Source organism: the organism of the source record quoted next, unplaced genomic scaffold (genome assembly GCF_019419815.1).
Source record: "Pyrus x bretschneideri cultivar Hongxiangsu unplaced genomic scaffold, Pyrus_bretschneideri_v1 Contig1, whole genome shotgun sequence".
NCBI lineage: Eukaryota > Viridiplantae > Streptophyta > Magnoliopsida > Rosales > Rosaceae > Pyrus > Pyrus x bretschneideri.
In genome coordinates, this window is record NW_025999390.1 from 4,429,837 (window position 1) to 4,454,888 (window position 25,052).

At 38.8% G+C, this 25,052-nt stretch overlaps 4 protein-coding genes across 5 annotated transcripts; 1 reads left to right on the forward strand and 3 right to left on the reverse strand.

The window, feature by feature from the left end:
* Positions 1–165: 165 nt before the first annotated feature.
* LOC103950516 (long chain base biosynthesis protein 1) lies at positions 166–5,421 on the reverse strand. The gene is made up of 13 exons (XM_009361742.3): positions 5,184–5,421; positions 4,559–4,754; positions 4,350–4,444; positions 3,695–3,786; positions 3,226–3,319; positions 3,061–3,133; positions 2,837–2,969; positions 2,109–2,289; positions 1,606–1,746; positions 1,423–1,518; positions 1,140–1,281; positions 809–939; positions 166–722 (listed from the first exon to the last, which is right to left on the reverse strand). The coding sequence occupies exons 2-13, from the start codon at positions 4,662–4,664 to the stop codon at positions 546–548; spliced, it is 1,461 nt and encodes a 486-aa protein (XP_009360017.2). The 5' UTR covers positions 4,665–4,754; positions 5,184–5,421; the 3' UTR covers positions 166–545.
* A 5,111-nt stretch (positions 5,422–10,532) lies between these two features.
* On the forward strand, positions 10,533–18,811 carry LOC103950503 (kinesin-like protein KIN-4A). Of its 2 annotated transcripts, none has more exons than XM_009361732.3 (26): positions 10,533–11,041; positions 11,756–11,902; positions 12,017–12,166; positions 12,280–12,545; positions 12,867–13,054; positions 13,141–13,265; positions 13,429–13,465; positions 13,600–13,691; positions 13,821–13,931; positions 14,143–14,256; positions 14,423–14,516; positions 14,703–14,815; positions 14,913–15,011; positions 15,092–15,202; positions 15,303–15,419; positions 15,510–15,590; positions 15,908–15,979; positions 16,124–16,217; positions 16,451–16,482; positions 16,571–16,668; positions 16,755–16,853; positions 17,010–17,231; positions 17,377–17,539; positions 17,641–17,811; positions 17,905–18,211; positions 18,327–18,811. In XM_009361732.3, exons 1-25 carry the CDS (start codon positions 10,922–10,924, stop codon positions 18,106–18,108), a joined length of 3,120 nt encoding a protein of 1,039 aa, XP_009360007.2. In that variant the 5' UTR covers positions 10,533–10,921; the 3' UTR covers positions 18,109–18,211; positions 18,327–18,811. The 2 variants fall into 2 exon arrangements, with proteins under 2 accessions (XP_009360007.2, XP_009359998.2); XM_009361723.3 differs by having other exon boundaries at positions 10,534–11,041; positions 14,700–14,815.
* Positions 18,812–19,105: 294 nt separating this feature from the next.
* LOC103950495 lies at positions 19,106–20,759 on the reverse strand. The gene is made up of 2 exons (XM_009361713.3): positions 20,481–20,759; positions 19,106–19,803 (listed from the first exon to the last, which is right to left on the reverse strand). The coding sequence occupies exons 1-2, from the start codon at positions 20,613–20,615 to the stop codon at positions 19,429–19,431; spliced, it is 510 nt and encodes a 169-aa protein (XP_009359988.2). The 5' UTR covers positions 20,616–20,759; the 3' UTR covers positions 19,106–19,428.
* An 878-nt stretch (positions 20,760–21,637) lies between these two features.
* On the reverse strand, positions 21,638–24,637 carry LOC103950486 (probable inactive receptor kinase At5g67200). The gene is given in 5 exon segments (XM_048580622.1): positions 21,638–22,207; positions 22,210–22,422; positions 22,929–23,523; positions 23,525–23,704; positions 23,706–24,637. Coding segments are annotated over 5 exon segments (1,992 nt in total). The 5' UTR covers positions 24,327–24,637; the 3' UTR covers positions 21,638–21,824.
* Positions 24,638–25,052: the final 415 nt, after the last annotated feature.

Consider the following 25,052-nt stretch of genomic DNA (forward strand, 5'->3'; position numbering starts at 1 on the left):
ACTTTGTTTCAAGATTTTTATATAAATTATGGGCAAATTTTACCACGTGACAATGTTCCGAATACAAAAACAAATTTCTCCAGTAGTGAGAAGTCAGTGTTGGGGTACAGTTATTTTGATGAGCATGCATGCTAGGAACCTTGTTTAAATAGAAATTCAGAGTTAATAAATGCAAACACATCATATTTCATATACAGAGTCATTTCCAACTAAAAGAGAAAAATCATAGGGCATCAGGAGGAACCGATGTACAATCGTAACATGAAAATTTCCACAGCATTGCCAACATATCAAAGATACAATCGTGTTCTACACTAAACTTCACGTTAATCTCGTTCACATGTCAAAATGCGGCAAAAAGAACGCAATTATAATCTAATCATATCTCCATCGCACAAATTATCAGCACACAGAGGCCTTTCTTTGTTAGTCTGAATCACAAAACTGATCAACCGTCCAAGGGTTCGTAAAGATGCTGGAGGTGCTCCTGCATCTTGGTCATTTCTGCATGCATGCGAGAGCAAGAGAATTCTGCGGTCCACCGGTCAAATATGATCCTTCAGCACCAATTCTGCAACATCTTTCAGTGATGCAGCTGCCTTGAGCAGATCGGATTCCGTATGCCCTGCGGAGACGAACAATCTAATTCCTAATGGAAGACGACATTTATCAAGTGTTGACTTTTTGGAGGCGACCACAAAGATGGAATGCTCCTTCAACAACTGCAAAACCGCAACCATTACAATTAAGAAAGTAGAGAGGCAGAAAAGGATTCAGAAAAGTGTAATTAAGGTAACCATTTACTTACACGATTGGCAATATCCTGAAGGAGTTTGAGTTGCAGTTCACTCTTCACAGAATCTGCTTTCTCTAGTCTGAGGAACACAATCGGGGATTCTGGACTGCTAGCGAATGAGAGGCCCTGTATACCTGACAATCCTGCACACCACACCACATCACATCACATTTCTCAATCAAGAGCATCATAATGCAAGGCAGGCAGTAAGTGATTTCACAAAGCAAAGGGGATGCCAAGGAAATTGATCAAGTGATGAGTACACCACGGCGCTGACAACCGTCCAGATACAGAATAAAGAGCAGCAAACTACATGCACGTGAATAGGAGATCAAGAACATACCTTTCCATAATATGGCAATATTTTTCTTCAGCTTTGTTATCAGACCAGGGTTTTCTTCGAGGATATCAATGGCAGTAATGGCAGCACTCGCAAGATATGGGGGCAAAGAAGCAGAAAAGACGTACCCAGAGCTACTCAATCGCTGCCAAATACCATATCCCAAAATACATAATTAAGCATTCATTAAAATAGAAAGATAAGAAAATCATTTTCTTGTTAAAAATTTCATCTATCAACAGAGACATCATATAAATGGTTAATAGTATGTATTCAGTAAACATACTTGGTGATCGGTGACTCTAGCACTTCCAGTGCAGAATCCTCCTTCTGTGGCTAATGCGTGTCCCATTGCAGCAGTAATAATATCTATTTTTTCAACCTGCAAAATCACACCACCAGAAATCACAAACAGGTAATGGATCAATAGTTATGAGAGATACGAAAAAAGAAGGGTTTCTAAAAATACCGGAATGCCGCAGTACTCAGTTAGACCTCTTCCAGATTTTCCAAGCACGCCAAATGAGTTACTCTCATCCAATAACACACGAAACTTATATTTCTCCTTCAATTCAACTATCTTGTCTAAGGGGGCTATTTGGCCAGAATTCTGCAAATTTTATTAAAAGGAGAAAAAATTCAAATAAATTCAACCTACAATTGCATTCAGCTATTGAAGTTCTCAGCAAAACTGAAGACAATTTGTCACCATGCAAATGACAGTGTTGAATGCTGAAAAGACAGTTTGTTTTTCTATTTGCCAGTGATTCACGTAGAGATGGAAGCTTTCCTCAAAATGTAACATGATGCCAAGACTTTAAGAAAAACCTTAAAAAATTGTGTGCGCTGAAGTATAAGCAACCTATTTCGTGAAAGTGGATGATGCTGGATTGAATCATGATTCATGAAACAGCTCACAACATATAAAAAATGAATTAAATAAAATTTGATATACGGAATAGACTAGGATACCTGGTACACAGCTTCAACTACAATGTAGCGCCGCAATTTCTTAACTCGCTCACTTTTCTTATTTGAAGTGAGTTCCTCCAGAATTTTCCTTAAATCTTCCATGTCGTTGTGCTTGAAATACTTGATTGTGCTTCTAGAAAGATGAAGACCATTTTGTATTCCCCAATGGACACCTTCATCTCTAGAAAAAGGAAAAAGAAACTGCCTTACATGTATATTCATATACAAACAGAATTTTTCATGAAATCATTTTAGCAGCATGAGATCAATCGACACTAAGGAAGGTACAAGATCAAAAGTATCAGTCATGTGTAAAAATAAAACGAAAGCATACATAGCACTTGAAAAATACGAAGGCAAGGGCTAACATATTGAACTCCATGAATCGTAATATGGACAAGGTCATACAATAGAAAACCGGTGGGAATAAAATTTGACTAAAAGTTATTCCACGTCATGCAAATACATCAAACAAAAGAAGTTTACATCAGCAAAAAGGAACAAAAGTAATGAAATAAAGGCAAAAGTAAAATCATAACTTTCATGTTTACCACTTCAGTAATTTCAGAAGTCCTTTCATCGTCATTTTGAATCACAAATCAAAGTAAATCATAACTATTAAACGAACCAAGCATTTTCTTAACAGATAAAACATTTGCAACAAAACAAGTTCTACAAATGAAGAAAAAACTACAGTAATTACAATGATCAAGATTATGCATACTCACACAACAATAATATCTCCTTTCTTGGCAAATGCTGGAATTGCACTGAACATGGTCGACAGTCCATAAGAATAGAGAATTGAGTCAGGAGTTCCCAAAAAGTTTGCAATTCTCGCCTCACAGTCAAGGTGGACATCTGATGCAAAATAAAATGAAATAAAATAAAAAAAATCAATTAAATGTCCGAAACAGAAAAATCAACTTTATCTCAAGTAGTCGAAGAATACCAATTGTTCCATAAAACCCACGAGGACCACATGAACCCACACCATATTTTTCCAATGCAGAGTTACATGACTCCTGAGATCAGACACTGCTATAAATACTCTATTTAAGAAAATATACATTAAGGAAAAAAGTATTCAGTAATACTATGTAAAGCTCTGTCTTACAAGTAACTTCTCATGTCCTATCAATCCCAGATAATTTGCTGAAGCAAAGTTCACGACTTCTTTACCATTGATTATTGTATGTGGCCCTGCAGCACTGCATAAATTCTACTCATTAGTGGAATCCCCTCGAACAATGAAGGGACTGGTAAATTTTCACCCAAAACCTTAATACAAAAATAATAAAAAATCCGCTAAAATGATTTTTCCAACACAATACTTGTGGGAACACAAAATCTTCCACAATGAGGGGAAAAAGACTACACATAAGTGGGACCATCATAGAACTCCAGGTTAAACATGCAGAAGATAGCCAGAACCATTTTGTAGGGGAAAACATGCACCAATAAAAAGGAACTCTTCTAGCTTTCTCTTCAAGAAATTTGGAGAACTGAACATACGAATTAAAGAATATGTTTTGACCAGAAAAACATGGGTTAGTTTATGAAAAGATTGAAATAATCTCACTAACCTTTCCAACACAGGGGGTTCATACAGCATCTCATCAGTGATAGAAGGAATAAGAGGGTCAGGAACCCATTCCTCACATAGCTCGTCTCTTTCCTACATATATCAGATAGACCAGCAAAGTCCAATTGAGAAACAAGGACAAGCCTGAGATACCAATCACAACTCAAGCATATCATACTAAATTCCATTCAATGAGTCAACAGGTTGACCCGCCAAATCTGTAAATCACATATTTATCATATAAACTCCACTAGGGAGTCCAATCTAGTCATATCAAATTTCCCTCACTAGGTTAAGGTAAGAAACTGTGACAGTTTGTTTGGAAAAAAATATGGATAATAAAAAAATGGCATGCAAGCAAAATGGACGTTTAGTTGTTAGGCTCTACTTACCATGAAATAGTAACAAGATAGGACTTTACTGTTATAGTGTTATATTTAAGGCTATATAACAGAGAAGATTGCATAAGAAAACACAGGTTTTGGGTTTAAGCCTCAAAGGTCTCCTAAACGATATACATGGAAAAGGAGTCTAAGACAAGATAAACCTAATCAATAAAGATGGACATCTTATCTCAAGGAATCATAAACAATAGTATCATCTATCAGATAGAGTCCTATTCAAGGAGACAAAGGGTTGCAATCTGCGCCACGAACCTGCTCTGTTAAAGGCCGCCTAGGCGGTCTGTAACTGTTCTGGGAAAATAGATAAACGATGACTAAGAAAAGCAAAACTTCTACAAATAAATGTCCTGCAATTAAAAGGCCAATGAACAGAACTTTGTTAAACACAAACATTAGTTTTCGATAGCAAGCAATAAAGGAAGACAAACAATAGAGGCAGTTATTAGAATCCAGTAAGCTACCGCCAATAGGAAATCCAAAAATAACAGCTCGAGAAGAAGGAGCATCTAAAGTAGCCGTCACCCAATCTACAGTAGCATTCACTATGTCCATAACACTTGATGACATTTTACTCGATATCCCGATCCAATTCGCAAACAGACCTCAAAAATCACTTGTCTAGAAACTCATGTACTTCCATCATAGAGACTCAGTTCCCTGCATGTAAATACCGATTATTCACGAATTACTCATCCAGTAAAAAAAATTTACAGTGTTATAAACTAAAACCCTTCAAGTTTTCCAATTTTTATGAGCTAAAAGCCTAAAACTAGCATGAGTAGATTCGAAACTCCGGAAATAAATCAACTTTACATATAAATATTTATTTTTCTTAATCATTGTCCAAGGAATCGCCAGAATTCACGGTGCTCAATGAGATCCAATAGCAAACAAAACCCTGGAGTCGCCTCCTAAAATAAATTAACCAAAAATTCGAGGCCGGTTCGGTTCGCAATTCAAAACAATTCTCAAAATCTGAGCTGTATTCTGATTAATCTAAATTATAATTCGCGTAATCTATACATATATATACACACAGACATGTCAATGGACGGAGACAATGAGGAGATGAGGGAAGAGCAGTACCTGATGATGATTGAGAGCGGGTGAGACGGCGGAGGTGGTGACGGTTGAGGCGACGGAGCAACGGAAGAGGAGGATTCAGATGTGGTTCTTCGTCCTCTCCCTCGCTTCTCTCTCAGATTCAGATGAAAAAGAGTGGGACGGAGTCAACCGATTTGATTATTCGTCTGCCAGACGATTTTTCTTTTTCTTCTGTTTTTTATTTTTTTCTTCGTTGGTATTTTTACAGGGTTTGGCGCGTACGAGGAAAAATAAAATAAAATAAAAAATAGTGTTATTTATTAGAAATTCATAGGTTACCGATGACCGCCAGTAATAACATGATTTAAACTTTTTATTTATAATTTATGGCAGTAAATTTGTATTAGTAACGTAAAATCATGAGTATATATGAGTGTAAATGGGGTAGTAATTTTGTATGGGAGTTGGATGTGTGATTGGAAGTGAGTGTGCACCTTCATATCATAACTCGTGAATCTACGTATTAACGTTATTTGCATTTATGAAGCTAATTAATAATATCATGTGACGATTGTGATCACAATTGCAGTACAAAAATTCTCTGGTATAAATGGATATCGTGGGTTGTTTATGGTTGGATTTGCCATTTGGGCCTTGGGCCTCCATATACAGCTTTACTAGTTTCTGCTTTCTCTCCCCATGCCTTGACGCATGTCACCTTTGAAAACAATTGACTTTGGAAAATCATGGCACCAAGAACATATGGCAACAAAAAGAGATCCGGATCCTCTCCTGAGCAAAGGGTGAGAATCATCCTGACCAAGCTCATCAGGCCTTTGAAATTTTATCCAACGGCTACAAACAAGGAGTCCTCTCTAAAAATTATAATAATTGTAGTCGTTGGATAAAATTTTAACGGTCCGATGAGTTTGGTCAGGAAGGATCCTCACCCTTTGCTAAAGCAGAGGATCCTGATCCAACAAAAAGGACCACAATTCCTAATTTCCTAGTGAAGGGAATTTTCTCCCCTCCGTATGGGTTCCCCAGCTTGCATGCCAAACCCATCACGTTCGCTGTTTTCAAGCTATGAGAATAAATGGCCGAGATTTGATTGTTTTAGGGTATGTGCACTTAATGCACACAACGGTGAAACGCTATGAAAATTAAACTCGATACTTAAATATTCTTAATTCATTAAGCAACAAACCTTTCACAAGAATAAATTCTATTGCCCTACAAGTTAGAGCAAACTTTGTTGAATAATACAAAGATCCCAAATGCTTTTGTGATAAAAAATTTTACGCTTGTCGTGATGTGCAGATGCTAAATTACTAATTAACACGTACTAATTGTACAATTTTTACACGTCCAAGAAAAAAGTAATAAAATTGCATGAACAATCATTAAGATTCGAATGTGAACGGAAACCAGTGAGGAAGATTTGGCCATGATCCCAAAAGCCACCTAAAAATAGATGCATAGTGCTATCCCGTACTAATTAACGCCAGAATTCGATATAAAGCAAATGATGAAAAAAATGCAGATCTCCACATGCTTTGTCTCCTCCTCCTCCACTCCCAAGTCCCAAATGCCTTTAGAGGGCATGAAATTGCAAGTTTAATCCAAGACAAAATATGATGGGAATGCAAAGCACAACTAGGATTTGCATATTCACTTTGGGAAGACAAGGGGGCCGCACTAATAATTGTTTAGTTTGGGAATCATATCAATCTCCCATATATGAAATCATAATTCAACTACTAGTGTACTTAATCTCACTGTTTAGTGACTAACAACTCGCTGATTAGACTGCGTAAGAGCATCTCCAAATAAGATATTAAATTTTAAACATCAAAATGATAGTTGATAGCTTATGTGGCAATTTAACATTTTGTACAATATTTTGCTCCATCTAATATGTTAAATAATAATGTTATTTAATAAACTTTTTATCTTTTTGTGGAGTCCAATGATTAAGGCAACCAATCAAATATTTAAAAAACATAGCAACATTTATTATATATTATATTAATCTATTAAAATATTATTTAATAAATTTGACATCTGCTGTCAAATTTGACAGCAAAATGTTTCGCCTTCAAATGACTCAACGCCACCTAAGAAATTGAAGGCTCGGTTGGAAAGAGTTTGCTACCAATTTTTTCTGTTGTATGCCTACGTGGCAATTTTGACATTTCCTTTAAATATGCTCTAAGATAGTCCCAAACCTGTTTAATTATTTGGGGTCAATGGTTTCGTAAATTAAAAGAGAGGAGGATTGTTTGTGATCTCTGAGGTAAAAAATTGTGGAGATTGGAATGAAAAAAAGGAGGATTGTAATAATAGGGTGGGATGTTAAAGGTGGTGGAAGCATGTGATGCAAAGCTCCCACATCCACATGGTAGAAAAGCACAAGGAAAAAAGGTGCGGGTGAGAGCGATGGGAGTATATTAAAGAAACACACACTGCAAAATTAGGCTGCTGCAACCTATGAGCATATACAACAATAAAGTTTTATCTCACTAAATAGGGTGGGCTGTATAAATCATAGAACGACACTTGCACTTAGTTTTACGTCAAGTCTTCCGTTAACCCCAAGTACTTCATGTCTTTTCTTAGAGTCTCTTTTAAAATTTTCCTAGGTCTTCCTCAAATATTTAAAAAATATGTTTAATTTCTCTAACCATGTGACTAGCCAGTTTTTCAATCAATTATTTTCTCTCGTATCTATAGGGAGGCAGATTTTGTTGCTGATGCTCTTGCAACGGTTGGTCATAATGCTTCTAGTGCTTTTTGTTGGTCGAAATCTCTTCCGGAGGAAGCTTAGTTAGCTTGGCATTGAAATTGCTAGTGTTGGAAACTTATGAGTACATTTGTTTTGATGGGGATGGCATGTTAGGTGCCTTGTTTAAATGTAAGTAACACATCATGTTTCATCTACAGAGTCATTCCCAAATTGGCAGGTGAGTTCAATACGAACTTGTTAAGAGTTTTTGTTACCTCAAGTTCCCTGGTTTAGTAATCAAAATGTCATTATCCATCATAAGCAAAGTTGTTTAGACTTCAAATCCGTTATAGTAAGGTAATTAAGCTGCCTTAATCCATTTTTTCGATGTTGATTAAGATGATTTACTGGTAGGAACATTGAGATTAAGATCACCACAGTTAATCAACAAACTGTATTAGTGGGACCTTGTTCTAGTTGCTTGGTCTGCATCCAAACCCAACGGTCGAATTCAGAAAATTGAATAGTTGGGAAGTTAGGTTTGGACAAATAGAGGAGACTTCAAACTTGTGTGTTGTGGTGATCATTTTCTCAGCTTTTTTTCCATGCTTTCCTTCATTCTCACTAAAGCAGAAGTTGTAGAACTGCAGAAACAAGTGCTTTTGCTTAACTTGCAGTCTACCACTTCAGAAAAAAGCACCGATGCTGCTGCTGCAAAGTGCTGAATTATATGAATATACTAAGAACTCTATTTGGTGCCTACATATTTAAAAAAAAAAAGAAAAAAAGAAAAAAAAAGACGTTCTATAATTCATAAGTATTTTGAGTTTTTCTGCCTAGCAAGAAATACTTTTGACCGTATAAAATTGTTTCTCATCAATCTGGAAATAGTGAAAAAAACAAAGAATGCCTTACTAGATCTATGGGAATCGTGACATCCCTACCAATAATACGGACCAATAATTTAGCAGAAGTATATGTCCACACCGTGCCAAGGGAGTGTACTTATCTGTGTCCAAACTTCTGTCGTGCAATTTCCTACAAAAATGGAAAAATTTAACATTATATATCAGCTTTGGCCCACCTAAAAAAGGTATGGCACGCTGCAGTTATGGTGGTGGTGCCATGGATTTCTGTGTAGGATAATCTAGCTGACCTCCTTTGTCTACACTATTTATGTTTTGTATGTGTGTGTATCGGATATTTTGATCCCAATTTCCCATATTTGGTTCTTTGATTTGATTAATTTAACTCAATAATACGAATATTACAATCTCAGTTTTTTTTTTTCCCAACAAAATTAATTGCATTTTAAAAAAAGTGAAGTTAGGTTTATTGATCATATAACGACAATTTATGAGTCATCATCCTTAATATCGATATAAGTTGAGCTTTAAATCATAATATTGAAGATGATGTCCAAAACTTAACATCAATGATGTATTAAAGACAAATCCGCATTTTAAAACATGCCGTTGATAACATCAGCACCTACCCTCAAACCTTCAATAACTCTCACTTTTGACGCCATTGATGGCCCCTTCCTATCTACTTTGTAACAGTTTTTTAAATCCATAAAAAATCAACAATGCGGACCACGAGGGCTTTTAGCCCCTGCCTAACCAATGTGCATCATTATTCACTAGACTTTGGGCTGCTGAACCTGTTCGAGCACAGCCGTGCTAATGCTATATGTAGTTAACAGTACAACTGAGGTCGAAAAAAAATTGCATGCAACCTGTGTGATCTTCATAATATCTCGTTTTTGTATCTCTCGTCTCATGATATATTAAAAAAATAAAAAAAAGACTCGAACGCCAGTACCTCTTGTCTCGTTTTTGTAACTCGTCACATGAATGTTGAAAAAGAAGAAGATTTGATAACAGAACCTCGGGTTAAGAAATACTAAGAGGACTCTTATAAAAGTGAGATTTTTCATGTACTCTTTGACACCTCTTATTTTTAACATATATCTTATAACATTAGCAACAAAATTGATGTTAAATTGTAAGATAACATAGAAAAATTTTGGTTCAAAGAAATTCAAGTATGAAGAGGACAAGGTGAGCTGTTGTTTTCAAGAAGTCACACCGGAACATGATACACTGAAGTGGCAAAACTAGAAAAAGATCAGTTTTTTCTTCTTCTATTAACTGCCACAAAATCTGTAAAACGTGGGACCATCATCAACGGAGTCTATGACTAGAGAAATTTTTAATTGTGACGAAAATACGGATGGTATATCACATGTTTTTATGTAAGTGGTAAAAAAATTTAGTTTTTAAGTTATTAACTATTTTAACACACATATTCTACCATTTATATAGCGACAAGTAGTATATCATTCCATGTGAGGATGACACTGAAAAATCTCTCCTATGACTGGAGAGAGTGTGAGGCCCAGCAGGGTTATGGACTCTAAAAGGCCATGTGATGTGGGAGATCACCAGCTGGCTGTGTCTAATTTGTGTGGGACTATTCTTTCCGTCCAAAAGGGCAAAAGTGAGAAATCACACCGGGACACACTCCCTTGCGGGAAGGGTGTGCGACGAGAGACCGTTGCAATTGCAAAAGCAGGTGAAGGGGCGTTTTGGGAAAGAGTGGCACAAAAATTTTCAAGGGGGGGGGGGGTGAGAACTGTGAGAGGAGTGAAGCGCAAGGAAAAATGATACGGGTGGCTGTCCCAGCAAGCAGTTACCCGCTCATTTCCCCAACTACCCTTCCCTCTCCTTTCTTCTTACAGTATTTTTACTTTCTCTCTCCAACGCTCCTTCCTCGTCACAACCAGCTGAGCTGCTCAGCTTTCTCTCTCTACTCCCTCCCTCTCTCTCTCTACACTCTCTCTCCTCTTCTTTTTCTTTTTTTTTTTCTGGCTCATGTGTAGTTGTCATTTCACTTTCCCGATTGCTCAGAAAATGAGAACGGTTTGATACCTCTCTCTCTGCTCCTTTTTTGTATTGAATTCTTCATCTCTCTCTCTCTCTCTCTCTCTCTCTCTCTCTCCCCTCTGTCTGTCTTTCTCTCTCTAGCTATCTGGCTATCTTCCCCAGTAGCAATGGAAGCGGCAGGAGAGGACTGCTGCGTCAAAGTGGCGGTTCACATCCGGCCGCTCATCGGAGACGAGAAGCTTCAGGGGTGTAAAGATTGCGTCACTGTCGTCCCTGGGAAGCCTCAGGTACAACCTCCGCAATCTCACTCTCAGCCATTGATTCTACCGCTTTCTCTCTGTGTCTCTATCTCTACCTCTATCTCTCTAGGTAACTAGTTGTGTTCTAGATTAACTAACCGAATTCGAAGAATCGAACTTTTGGGAGATCTAGATCCAAATGTGCTTACTGAGTGAGCATCAGGATTGCATGCTTCACTTGGCAATCTGATTTCGGATCAAAATTCGCCTTAAATTTGTGTAATTTATCGAGTTCCAGAACTTGAAGAACGGGGAATTATTTGATTTGAGGGATATTCTAATTTAATCTAAACTACGGGATGGAGATTCAAGTCACAACTTATTGATTGGCCGACGTTGGGAGGGAAGCTAATGAGTCATGACCGCATTTCCTTTTATTTCAATCCCGAAAACTTGTGACTTTTCCTGGAAATCAAACTTTCTTTCTGGGTTTTGCTAACATTTTGGCAGATTTTCTGTTGGTTTTAATTATTTGCGAGCAAAAAGGGACCCTTTTATAAAATTAAATTAAATACTTTTTTCTCTCATTTCGTATTTGGAATGTGTGGTGCCTGTTACATTTGTTGGTTTTGAATCTTATGTACTCTGGGATTACTTCAAGTCTCAAGGTTCTTAACAACTTGAGCAATGCTGATGCGTGCAAAGGACCAAAAGCACGAGTATTTATGTTTAATCTACGAGCTGATTGTGACAATGGTGCAGGTACAAATTGGGACGCATTCGTTTACTTTTGATAATGTCTATGGGAGTACCGGTTCTCCCTCATCTGCAATGTTTGAAGAACGTATAGCTCCGCTGGTGGATGGTTTGTTTCACGGATATAATGCTACTGTCCTAGCGTATGGTCAGGTGGTTACATTTTTCTTGGAGAGCCGAGATTGCATGTCTTGTAGTTTACTGTTTTTATATAGGCTTACCTTACAATTTACTGTCATTTGTGTTAACCTCTTAATTCTACTGCAGACGGGTTCTGGAAAAACATATACCATGGGCACTGGTTTTAGAGATGGTTGCCAATCAGGAATTATCCCGCAAGTTATGAATGTACTGTTCAGCAAAATTGAAAATTTGAAGCATCAAACTGAATTCCAGTTGCATGTATCTTTTATTGAGGTTTGTCGAAGTGTGTTATATTCTCAATCTTGTTAAAAGATTTTACAATCTTTTGGACTATTACGTAGCTGCGTTGCATTATTTAAATCTAACTAAGAGACTTTGATGCGCAGATTCTAAAAGAAGAAGTACGAGACTTGCTCGATCCTAGTTTTTTGAGCAAACCAGAAGGTGTAAAAGAAGGTGCCAACGGGCATGTGGTGAAATTAGCATCCCCTGGAAAGCCACCAATACAAATTCGAGAATCATCAAATGGTGTTATTACACTGGCAGGATCCACTGAACTCAGTGTAAGTACACTAAAAGAAATGGCTGCTTGTCTGGAACAAGGATCATTGAGCAGAGCAACAGGGAGTACAAATATGAACAATCAATCAAGGTAAATTATGCACCTTCCTTTTCATTGAAGTTTTATGTATTTCTCCTGAATCCGGTGATTTTTTGCTACTACAATGGCTTAAACTAGTTGACTAAGGCTTTTGGGGAATGTACATCAACTGGTATTAGTTCTTCGCTGAGCTAAAAGACTTACCTTTTTTTCTGAAATTTTTATTAAATGTGTAAAGACAATATTTTTGCCTTCTAATTCTTGAGAAAGAGTTGGTCCTTTCCAAAATAAGGTTTTATAAACTTAAAATACATTCAGTATGTGCCACTGGTTTCAATTAATGACTCGTGACTTTTCTTTTTATGTTTACAGTCGCTCACATGCCATCTTCACCATTACATTAGAGCAAATGCATAAGGTCAACTCGGCATGTAATGAAAACAACGGTCTTAATGAGAGTATGAATGAAGAATATCTATGCGCCAAGTTGCATTTAGTAGATCTTGCTGGGTCTGAGCGAGCCAAGAGGACAGGTTCCGATGGCATGCGTTTTAAGGAAGGTAAATACCATTCTTTTATCACTTTTTGTATCTAAAGTGCATTTCTGTCATACATTTTCATGTGAATGTTCTTTTCTATTAAACAGGAGTTCATATTAATAAGGGTCTTCTTGCCCTTGGGAATGTTATCAGTGCACTTGGTGATGAGAAGAAGCGCAAAGAAGGTCTTCATGTGCCTTATCGAGATAGTAAACTTACTCGGCTTCTGCAGGTTTGGTTCCATTCAAGAATTTGTAGAATTTTGTGGTAAAGTGTTTGACAAAATGTTCTTGACTAAATTTATACTAAATATTATGTCCACGAAGCTCCTATGAACTTTTCTTTTCTTTTTTTATTATATTTTAAGTTTATACTAAATACAATGATTTTTGCAGGATTCGCTTGGTGGTAACAGTCGAACTGTTATGATAGGTAACTTTATTAGGTTAGAAAGTTTTTTGCTTAATGACAGTGGAAGGGATGTTACAAGCACCTATCTGCTGATTATTATATCCGTCTGTCCGCATGATACATGATACTGCCATGTTTTTCCTGATGTCACACAGCCTGCATCAGTCCTGCTGATATCAATGCTGAAGAAACCCTGAACACTTTAAAGTATGCAAATCGTGCTCGCAATATCCAAAATAAGCCTATCGTAAGTTGTTCAGAATGAAGCTTGTCCATGGTTTTCATTCGGAGTTGTTACCATTGTAGATACTAGGTACAGAATTTCTACCTTTTGTAACGGTGTCATTTATGTGGCTTTTCTGATTTGTTGTAACAGGTAAATAGAGATCCCATGTCCAATGAAATGTTAAAGATGCGCCAACAGCTAGAGTTTTTGCAAGCTGAACTTTATTCACGTGGAGGAGGATCTTCTTCTGATGAAGTACAGGTATGATTTCTGTGAAGCGTTATGTCTGATTTCTTCCATTGACGGTCAGAGTTACCCCAGCTGTACTATTGTATAGCTCCATTAAAAAAAAAACCCCAATTGATAAAACTGTGACTAATTTTTTATTACTGGAATAGATGTCCTTGTCATTTTCTTTCACATTTTTAGGTATGAATATATCATTTTCTAAGTGATTTTACTAATTATCTAGGTTCTCAAGGAAAGAATTACTTGGCTTGAAGCTGCTAATGAGGATCTTTGTCGGGAACTTCATGAATATCGCAGTAGATGCAATGGTGTAGAGCCATGTGAAAGAGCTTCTCAAGTATGTGTTACATGCTCTAGTAGAGATTGACGCTATTCTTTCATCTTGTTTCTTTCAAGTACTAATATATATTATTTTGACTTGTAACTTGTCTTGGTTTCTTATTGTAAACTATGTATGACCAACTAGAAAGATAGATTTGCAGATCTAAAACTTCATTTTGCAGGATGATAGCCCCTGCTCTGTCAAAAGCGATGGCCTAAAAAGGGGTTTGCAAAGTTTAGAACCGGCTGACTATCAAATGGGTGATGCGATAACAGGTATTGCTTATCTCTGGTTTAGGACTTTGTCGACAACATTTTCTTCTCACAATTAAATCATCTGCAACTATGTAAATTTTGTTATTGTTTTCGCAAATAAGCTATAGCTCATGTGCATCGATAGTGTTGGGGAAGTTCATTAAAGTGGAGCTATTTTACGTATGGTACAATTTCCTATTTTAGCAGGCGATTCCCAGGAAATTGATGAAGAAGTAGCAAAAGAATGGGAGCACAACCTTCTGCAAAATACCATGGACAAAGAGTTGCATGAATTGAATAAACGTCTACAGCAAAAAGAGGTATCATTTACGTATGTATATTGTTCTGTATTAAATCAAAATCACATTAATGTCATCACAGAGTTTATGTGTAACTTTGCATTTGACGCTTGTGCAGTCGGAGATGAAATTTTTTGAAGGGTCCGACACTCTGGCACTCAAGCAGCATTTTGGAAAGAAAATTTTGGAACTAGAAGATGAGAAAAGAACTGTGCAGGTTCACTTAAAACCTTTATACTTGATGGTCTTATTCTGGAGAGAACCGATATTCAAGTTTGTCCTTGTTTCATGCTGCAGCAAGAGAGGGACCGATTGCTGGGTGAAGTTGAAAATCTTTCTGCTGGTGATGGACAAACACAAAAGTTGCAAGATGTTCATAACCAGAAGTTAAAGGCACTTGAGGGACAGGTAACCGTATTTCTTACTACTAGATTGTTGTTTCTTTTGGACAAGCAGTGGACTTCGTTGTAATCCAATTGTGGCATCTTGTTCAATGTTTTTATACCAGATTTTGGATCTTAAGAAGAAACAAGAAAGCCAGGTTCAACTTTTGAAGCAAAAACAAAAAAGTGATGAAGCAGCAAAGCGGCTGCAAGATGAAATCCAGTCTATAAAGGCACAAAAGGTTTAGACTCATTACTCATACTTTTTTCCTATCAAGGCTAAAATTTTCTCTGCATCTACTCATATGGTTTACATATTTATTCAATAATAGGTTCAACTGCAACAAAGGATAAAACAAGAGGCAGAACAATTTCGGCAGTGGAAAGCCTCGCGAGAGAAGGAATTGCTGCAGGTATTTGCTTTCTTCATTTCCTTTTCTTTTTCTCTGAACTTTTAAAGTTAAATGGAACTGAAGCTCCTGCCATTTTACATAAAAGTATATAGTCTATGAATTATTACTCTGTACTAATCTATCAGATGGAGCGAGTGCAAATTGGAAATTGCAGTAGGATTTAGAGCCCAATTACCTGTATATTTGCTTATTAGGTAGTATATGCATAAAACAGTAGAGGGTGGAAATGAGTATGACAATGTTTTAATTATTTCGTCTGAATTGGATTTCCTCTATTAATTATTGCTCCCTACCTTGATTTATGTTTGCTATAATAGTTACGGAAAGAAGGGAGGAGAAATGAATATGAAAGGCATAAGCTGCAAGCGTTAAATCAACGCCAGAAAATGGTGAGTATATCTCAGTTGCTTATTTCCCTTATTAATAGAAAACCTAGTTTGGGAATATTATCCAAATTGCTGCCTTCATTACAAGCTCCATGGTACGTGACATAGTATTATGGTAGTTGAATTAAATACTGTCCATTCTTTCAGGTTCTTCAAAGAAAGACTGAAGAGGCCGCAATGGCTACCAAGAGGCTGAAAGAATTGCTAGAAGCTCGTAAATCTTCTGCTCGTGACAACTCAGGTATGCTTTTTATTGTGCAGTCCTGGACACTCGTTGCATTCATAATTGCATTCGTTATCTCCAAGGAGGTATTGAAAGATGAAATTCACCTTCATATGTAATCACCAAGTTCTAAAATTACCTCATATGAGAAGAAATGCCATCTTTATAACATAGGGTCTTCACGCTTCCACTTCACAGCACAGGTCTTCTCCTTTATTGTTAAACTTTCTAATTGTGTAAACTTTTACCAGTTGTTGCCAATGGAAACGGGACACATCAACAGGTAATGCTCTTTGATTCCTCTTCTTTCCATATGTTTTCTGTTGTTCCCTTTGGATTTTGAATCCTTCTAACTCAAGTTGCACCACTAGGGCAACGAGAAATCCTTACAACGGTGGCTTGATCATGAGCTTGAAGTTATGGTGAATGTGCATGAAGTTCGTCATGAATATGAGAAACAAAGTCAAGTGTAAGAATAAATATATGTTCATTTAATACTTGCATTTATCAGATATATTTTTGGAGATTTTAGTTATTAAAAGCTGTGATATCCAGACGAGCTGCACTGGCAGAAGAGTTGGCCATGCTGAAACAATTAAACGAATTTGCTTCGAAGGGCCTTAGTCCTCCAAGAGGAAAGAATGGCTTTGCCCGGTATGTTTGATGTTAAACAATTATGTATACATAATTCTGTCTTCTTCCACATTTTACAGTTTGCAATCTGATGTAATGGTTAGCATGAAACATATAGAATACTAAAAATTTTAATCTTACTCTCTGGTGGTTTATTTATGTATTTTGTTTGTTCAGAGCATCCTCCATGTCACCTAATGCACGAATGGCCAGAATATCTTCACTTGAGAACATGCTTAGCATAACATCAAACTCCATAGTAGCAATGGCATCACAACTTTCAGAGGCAGAAGAACGGGAGCGTGCCTTTACCAACCGTGGACGTTGGAACCAATTGCGCTCAATGGCAGATGCAAAGAACTTGCTTCAATATATGTTCAATTCTCTTGCAGATACAAGGTGTTTCGATGTGTTCTGAATGATTTTATTTAACCTTTGTTTCCTTGCAGATGCAATACGAATATTGATGTATCAGTCTGGCCTGGTTTTATTTTACCTTTTTTTTGTGTTACGAAATTCTAAATATCATTCCACATGCCGACAGGTGCCAGTTGTGGGAGAAAGAAATGGAAATCGATGAAATGAAGGAGCATCTCAAAGAACTCGTAGGTTTGTTGCGGCAGAGTGAGACACGAAGAAAGGAAGTTGAGAAGGAACTAAAAGTGAGAGAGCAAGCTGTTGCAGCTGCATTGGCAACATCTGCCTCAGTGAGAATATTAGTTATTGTGTAACATTTCTTCTTGTACTCTTCTTAACCTTGGCTAACGTATGTGAATGATTTTTTTGTGTGCATCTTTGTTACTTTTAGGCTGGCCATGATCAGGAGAACTCACAGAATTCACTGAAACACTTTGCTGATGACACGAATGGTCCCTTGTCCCCAATCTCCGTGCCAGCACATAAACAGCTGAAATATACAGCAGGCATCGCCAACGGCTCAGTCAGAGAATCAATAGCTTTCATAGATAAGACACGAAAGGTCAATTTCATCCTCCTTTCAATTGCAGAGTTGTTACTTGTTTTCTGTTTTTGGCTAAGAAAGCTAAGAAAGTGCGATTTTCTGTTATTGCAGATGGTACCCATTGGGCATTTGCCAACAAAAAAACTAGCAGTTATAGGGCAAGCTGGGAAGCTATGGAGGTGGAAGAGGAGTCATCACCAGTGGTTAGTACAATTCAAATGGAAATGGCAGAAGCCTTGGAGACTCTCGGAATGGATTAGGCACAGCGATGAAACAATCATCAGGACCAAACCTCGCTTACTAGGTCAATCGTGATGTAATGTTCTGCAGTCATCTGCCTATTGTTGCCCGATTTTCATCTTTGACCTATAAGCATCATCCCAACGCATAGCATAGGGAACTCGAGAATCAAGTACAGGTACTATAAAGTCACAAAAGTTATGATTGAGAATCTCGTATGTATCAAAATAACTTGTTCAACAAGATGGCTTAGCACAGCGATTAACCTACTTTGACTGTTTTGAATAATGCAGTGTGCTATAAGTAGCCGTTGAGGATATTTGCTACTGTCATGGAGATCATTTTGGGAAGCATGGGTTTTTATTGAAAGTTTTGCAATGGTTACTGCGCTCGGAGCATCTTGTAAATTCGTGTTGATGCTGCCGATGATATACTGTGTAGCTAGAAGCCGACACCAATGGTGCAAGACTGCAAGTGGTGATATACTAGTGAACGGAGAAATTGAGCCATGTAATTTTATAGCACCTTCTGTTAATAACAACACAACTTGAGGGGAGCACCTTTCTGTTAATAACAACACAACTTGAGGGGAAAAATCCTTCAGGTTACAGAAATATGTATAAAAGGCTCTCTTTGTCGTTCATTTTTAGAATGTCGTTTGTGTGTAGCGTTTTCTGTTGCATCGAAGTTTTCGAAGAAAGGGAAAATTCTTTTGTAGATTACTTTGTTCCTTGTGTAAACATTATAGTTATTCCATTGGCAGAGATTGCTTCTTGTATGCCTATCTGTAATAAATCCTTCCCTTTGTATGACATATACGTATGAAATCGTCGGTTCGACGTAGCCACCTAAGCCTGAGCAACAAGAAAAGTTCGGTAAGGCAGCTCTCCCACCGGGTAAGATCAGCATAGGTCAGATCGGATGGGACCAAGATACAGAGAGAGTTCATGTTTTTGTAAGAGATGCCCCTATGGATACGTGAGTCAGAGTGTCCCTACCCACGTTTTTCTCACGAGCGATGTTACTAACCATCCATAGAGACCTTGATTAGAACACCATTTGTACCCAAAAAGAAAGTTGAACCACGTTGCCGTATTTTCTTGTGAAAAAAATTTGATTACTACAAGGTATTACAAGATTCTAAACTAACTGATACAAGATAAGGTATTTTATCGATACATTCCAAACCAACCGATACACAATCTGGACAACCTGAACTGAACCATAATATGCATATGTTTTGTTTGCTGATGGTCAATATCTAACAACGCGGACCATTTGAGAGGAGCTGGGATCAGTAGTAGCTACTCCATCAGAGGCTCACAGAAGTGGAATGATAGTACAGAATCACACGCGATGAGAGTAGCATTGCAGAAGTGGGCTTGTATCTGTACATCAAGTTTGGCAACACCAGTATGCGTAGTGCTCGTCTTTGCGATGATTGCTAACAAGACCTCCACACTGTAAACAAATGAAGCTACTCCCATCTGAAAATGCATCCAACACAACCTGCATCCTGCCAGTTTCCGCCAGTATGGAACTTCCTTGATCATCAGGTCCAGCACCAACTGACGGACCACCCACGTTACCTGCTGCTTCTGGTTCAGTCGTAAAAGGATGAGCTTCGGCAATTGCACACTCCGCAAACAAAGAAGCTAGTTGATCAGCAGCAGCACTTTCTTGCAATCTACTTCTGTACAGCTCACGAGCACGATGCAAGGACTGAAATACAGCCTCTTCCCCACCCCTTGTTCTCATTGCCATAACAACCTGTTCCGAAAACGAAATTAGCATCATGGACACACTTCTCTTGATTCTTAAAACTTGTAACAACATAAATATGTTATCTGTTCGTACTCGTAGTAGCTCCATGTTTAACATTTAACATGACCGCAGGAGCATCTACATACATTCATCAGACACACAAACGAGGTACCAACATCTAGACAAGTCTCTCACTACGAAGCTCCCTCTAAGGCGGTGCTTGGTGATCTCCAAAATCACGACCCCAAACGCCATAACCACCGGCCAACACTACCATTTTGTCAACAGTTAACTACTCGTCTACTCCTACTAGACAATTACCAAGTAAATAATTATCTTTCCTCATCCAACAACTTACGCCAATCCTTCGTGTTCAACTTCGAAATCCTGTATATGCTAACACGCATATCTACTTTTGCTCCAAATTTATACACACTATAACTAGTAATGTTCTCTTTACACATTCAGGCATGAATCCAATCATTTTCTTTAAAAAAAAAAAAAAAAAATCAGTACAAAATTGGCAGGGAAGACAGTATAAACCCTAAAATTCAAATCGCATTAATGAGAATTAAATCAGTTTTACTCAATTCCATGGACGATGCGAATCAAACAGAAGGAAAATGGGAGGAAGTTGATAAGTTATAAAAATTTAATAAATAAAAAATGAAGTTGAAGATTACCGCTTGAAGGGCCTGGGAAGGCTTGCCTTGATTAAGGAGCTGGCGAGACAATGTGAGCAAGTCCCTAACGACGTCGCCTTGGCCGGTGTTGGACGGCGCCGCCGTCTCCATCATCTCCGTGTCCGTATGGTTCATGGTGGCATTCTCTAATCCCGAAATTGTACGCCGAGTTCGGATTGGTCTTAATATTTATATATTTGTTGGGTGAGGAAATGTTTGATGAAAGAAAGGTGGAGGATTCTAGCAAGTTCTTCAGGTTAAAGCTGTCGGCTTCCTCAGCCATCTCTCTCGCGGATATTATGATGTTTTCATGTTATGGGCTTTCATTTCAGATCCTTCCTTTGTGGGCCTGTTTATTTATTGGGCTTCTTGGACCTGTCACGTTTTCCAGTCCAATACATATTTTTCAACAATCATTTTTTTTTTTGTCATCAGATGGACCCTCCTATACATATTATCCAACACGAGTTGAGTGGGACCAGGGCAGAACTGGGCGGATCCACTTAATTGTGAGCGTGGAGGAATTTACATCACCGAAAAACCCGTCACATAGTGTTACGATTTCACATTCCCTTGATTATATGGGTGTTGATCTGTGAAGTCCATGATGGCTTTCACGCTCCACCACTTGTAAAGTCCATGTAACGTTATGAATCTTATAAAAATAGCAAGAATGTAACCAGTTAAAAAGCACAATCATATGCTGCCTTCATGTCACCACCTAATTTCTCTCAACTTTAATAGCTCTTCATCATTTGAATTTACACCTTGTTAGGCTGTCCCTATACATTACTTTCACACAGCTCACTGTCCTTATCATTACCTTATAAATTAGGACACGGTGTCACATGTTAGACTTTCTCACATGACAGTTTTTGAATGATCTAAAATACAGCCACAATAATTTATCACCCCCCCCCCCCCCTCACTCCCCACCATAAACAAACATATCTTATATAGTAAAGCTCAATTTCTCCAACACTAGGACACAATGTCATGTGTTAAACTTTCTCATATTACAATTTTTGAATGATCTGAAATACAGCCACAATAATTTATCACCCCCCCCCCAAACAAACATATCTTATATACTAAAACTCAATTTCTCCAGCACTATTCATCAACCGTGAACGGATGGAAAAAGATCACAAATAATGTAGCAGAGATAAAAGTGACCATCAATTTCTCCAGCACTATTCATCAACCGTGAACGGATGGAAAAAGATCACAAATAATGTAGCAGAGATAAAAGTGACCATTAATAACTAATATATCATAATCATGTGTGATAAATCTATTTCTTTTCTACAAATAGTTTGCTAGCCAGCTAGCTAGCATGTGTGTTCATCTCAATTCACTTTCAACCTCCTCCATGGATGATATCGTCTCCTTTTTAATCTCCTGTAACATCTTCAACACCTGCCACATGGTTGGTCTCTGCTCCGGCGAAGTTGAACTGCAAGCGATCGCCACCTCCAGCAGCATTGCCATCTTATCATGCCCATCGTCATGGTCATCTTCCCTCAAAGATCTCACCCATTCCATCGTATCATCCGGCGCTAAGACTAAGTGTTTCGATGGAGGCTTCCCCGTGAGAAGCTCCACCAACAAAACCCCGAATGCATAGACATCGGACTTTGGAGTTGGTTGCCGCCGTTGTCGATAATGATCGTGATCGTTTGACGAGTTGGTGCGAGTCTCCGGGGCTTTGTACGCAGTTGAATCGGGTCCTCTTCGGACGTTGGGGTAGGGGTGGCGAGAACGGAGAGGCAGTAGTCGGTGAGACATGCTTCGAAGTCGGAGCCAAGAAGGACGTTGGAGGACTTGAGATTGCCGTGGACGAGCTTCCATGCTTGGTGGATGTAGGAGAGGCCTTGCGCTACGTCCTCCGCTATTTTCAAGCAGGATGTCCAGTGCAGCGGCCTTGCCCTAGTTGATTTCCCTGCAACGCATTAATCATATTAGGGACTCGGTTCAAGGTTAATTAATTCAGCAGATTCCTGCACTTAATCACAAGCAAGATTCTCGGCGCCGAACCAAATCTAGTACAATCAATCATGTGCTAATAATCCAATTCGAATGATAACCCCAAAAAGTACGTAAACGTGGTATTTAAAGAAAGTGAAATTTAAGAACGCTTACTTGTCAATCTCCTATTTGCCTCCCCTCAAATTCTCTATAAAGTTTTCAATGTGACTGGCACACGAATGATACATCATGTGTCATTATACAAATAGTGAAATATGTGCGTTAAAAACTTAATAACTTAAAAATTAAAATTTCTCACTATTTACATAACAATATGGATACCACTCTTGTTCCCTCACAATGAAAATTTTCTCTAAATTCTTAATCAACAAAATAGTCAAAAGAATCAAACAGCAGACAAACCGAGTCAAACCAGCTCGCTACTCGCTCGCTCACTCAACTGAAAGATTGAAACATTACCGTGAACGAGGGAGAAGACGCTGCCGTTAGGCTGGTAATCGTAGACGAGCAGCCGCTCGTCCTTCGCCTGAAAATATGCTCTTAGCGGCACGAGATTCGGGTGTCTCAGCGCACCCACCGACTCCAGGTGCCGCTCGAACACCTCTCTGCTAGTCCCACCCAGCTTCCCGGCATCGAGCCTCTTCACGCTCGCGATCAGGCGGATGTCCAGCACCGCCTTGTACGTCGTCCCGATCGTCCCCTTCCCCAGCAGCTCCGCCGAAGCCCGCATCAGCTGGTCCAGCGAGTACAGCTGCGGCTCGCCAGCGCAGAACATTAGGCTCCCGCTCTTCACCACTTGAATCCCCTGCGCCTTCTTCACCTTCTGCTCCAGCTCCTCCTCAATTTCCACGACCGCCGCCGCTGTTTCCTCCGTCGCGGTTGGTCCCGCCGAATTAACCTCTTTTCGGGTTTTGGATGTCCTCTGTTTCTTCACCGCCATTGCGAAACAGAGGAGGGAGCAGATCAGGAAGAAGACGCCGGAGGAAAAACCAATAATGACGGCAGTTCTTCTGTGTTTTTTGTGACTAGGCTGAGTCAACTCAACGCCCTGGCATATCTTCTGCACTGCTCTGCCCGAGCGCCCGAGCGGGCGGAGGGGCTCCGTGGGCTTGAGTAGTACCAAAAAACGTTGTATCGTTGCATTCTTTGTTCACAATCTCGCCGCAGAGGAATGGGTTCCAAGAGAAGGAGGATGCACCGAACCGGAGCAGAGTTGGAGTAACAGGGATTGCACCTAGTGAGGTTGTTTCCGGAGACATTGAATGTCTGGAGGTTGGACTGGTTTAGCGCCGGGACCGGTCCAGTGAACCGGTTCCATTCGAGACGAAGGTAGTACAGCCGGTCCAGATCGGTGATTAGAAATGTCGGTAATGATCCGGTGAGGTTGTTGTACGAGAAATCGACGGTTCGGAGGAGATGGAGGGAGGAGAGCGACGGCGGGAAGGAACCCGCGAAGGAGTTGTGGTCGAGGAAGAGGGTTTTGAGGTTAGTGAATCCAGCCAGGTCAGGAACCGGTCCGGTAAGCGAGTTGTTCTGCAGACTCAGGACTTTGAGTTGCTCCAACCGAGTCAGGGTGTCAGGCGCGAAAATGCCGCCGAGGTTCTGGGACTTGATTACGAGGCGAACTATTTTGTACCGGGCGGCGCATTGGACACCGGTCCAGCGGCAGAAGGACTGGACGGCGGTGGCGTTGGAAGAGAAGGGGAGGGCGTCATGTAAATCCGCTTTGGATTTGAAGGCGACGAGCGCGAGAGCGTCGGGTGGGAGAGATGGATGAGCGAGGGGAGGCCTAGAGGAAGTAAGTGTGGAGGTGCAGAGTGAGAGAAGAAGTAAAAGGAGCTGCCATTTCTTGAGCATTGTAGAAGAAAGTTAAGAAACAGAGCGTAGCTGCCTCTCTCTGGTCTGTAATTTACAGAGAAGTCATGGAGAATAAGAGAGGGAGGGGGAACAGAAAGGTCACAAAAGCATCTATGAACTAAGAGGAGCAGGTGTCGGATCCAAAAGCTCAGAGTCACGTGAAAGTAAGTTCTCAAAGCCAGAGGCTAATTTTAATCACACTTTAATCCTCGTAAATCGAAAGTCGTTACTTAATCTTTAAAATTATGTTCGTTCAACTTTATTTTTTAGATCTCGATTTTAATTTTATTTTACATCATGAAACTTAAAACTCGATTTTATCTCATTTTAAACAATCATCTAAATGTCGTTTTTGCAATATTTCAACTAATATGAAGACTATTTAGTCAATTTATATGTAAAATCAAATCAACGATTATGATAACAATTAAAATCCTCACAAATAAAACATTGATTTATTTTATACATACATCACTAAAAATTTCAAGTTCAAGAAGTATTTGCCTAAAGTTTTAAATAATGATTAAGAAAATGAGCGACTTTGATTAAAATACGTGTACAACGAGAATTCATTCATCACAATTGAGTGAACAAGAAGGTATACTCAAATGTCGTTCTATTCACATGTTACCATACATAGCATAATATGATTTCTTATATTTTTATTCTTTTGTCACTTGATTTACTAAAGTGATTGATGGTGAGCAATTTTAGGGACCACTTATG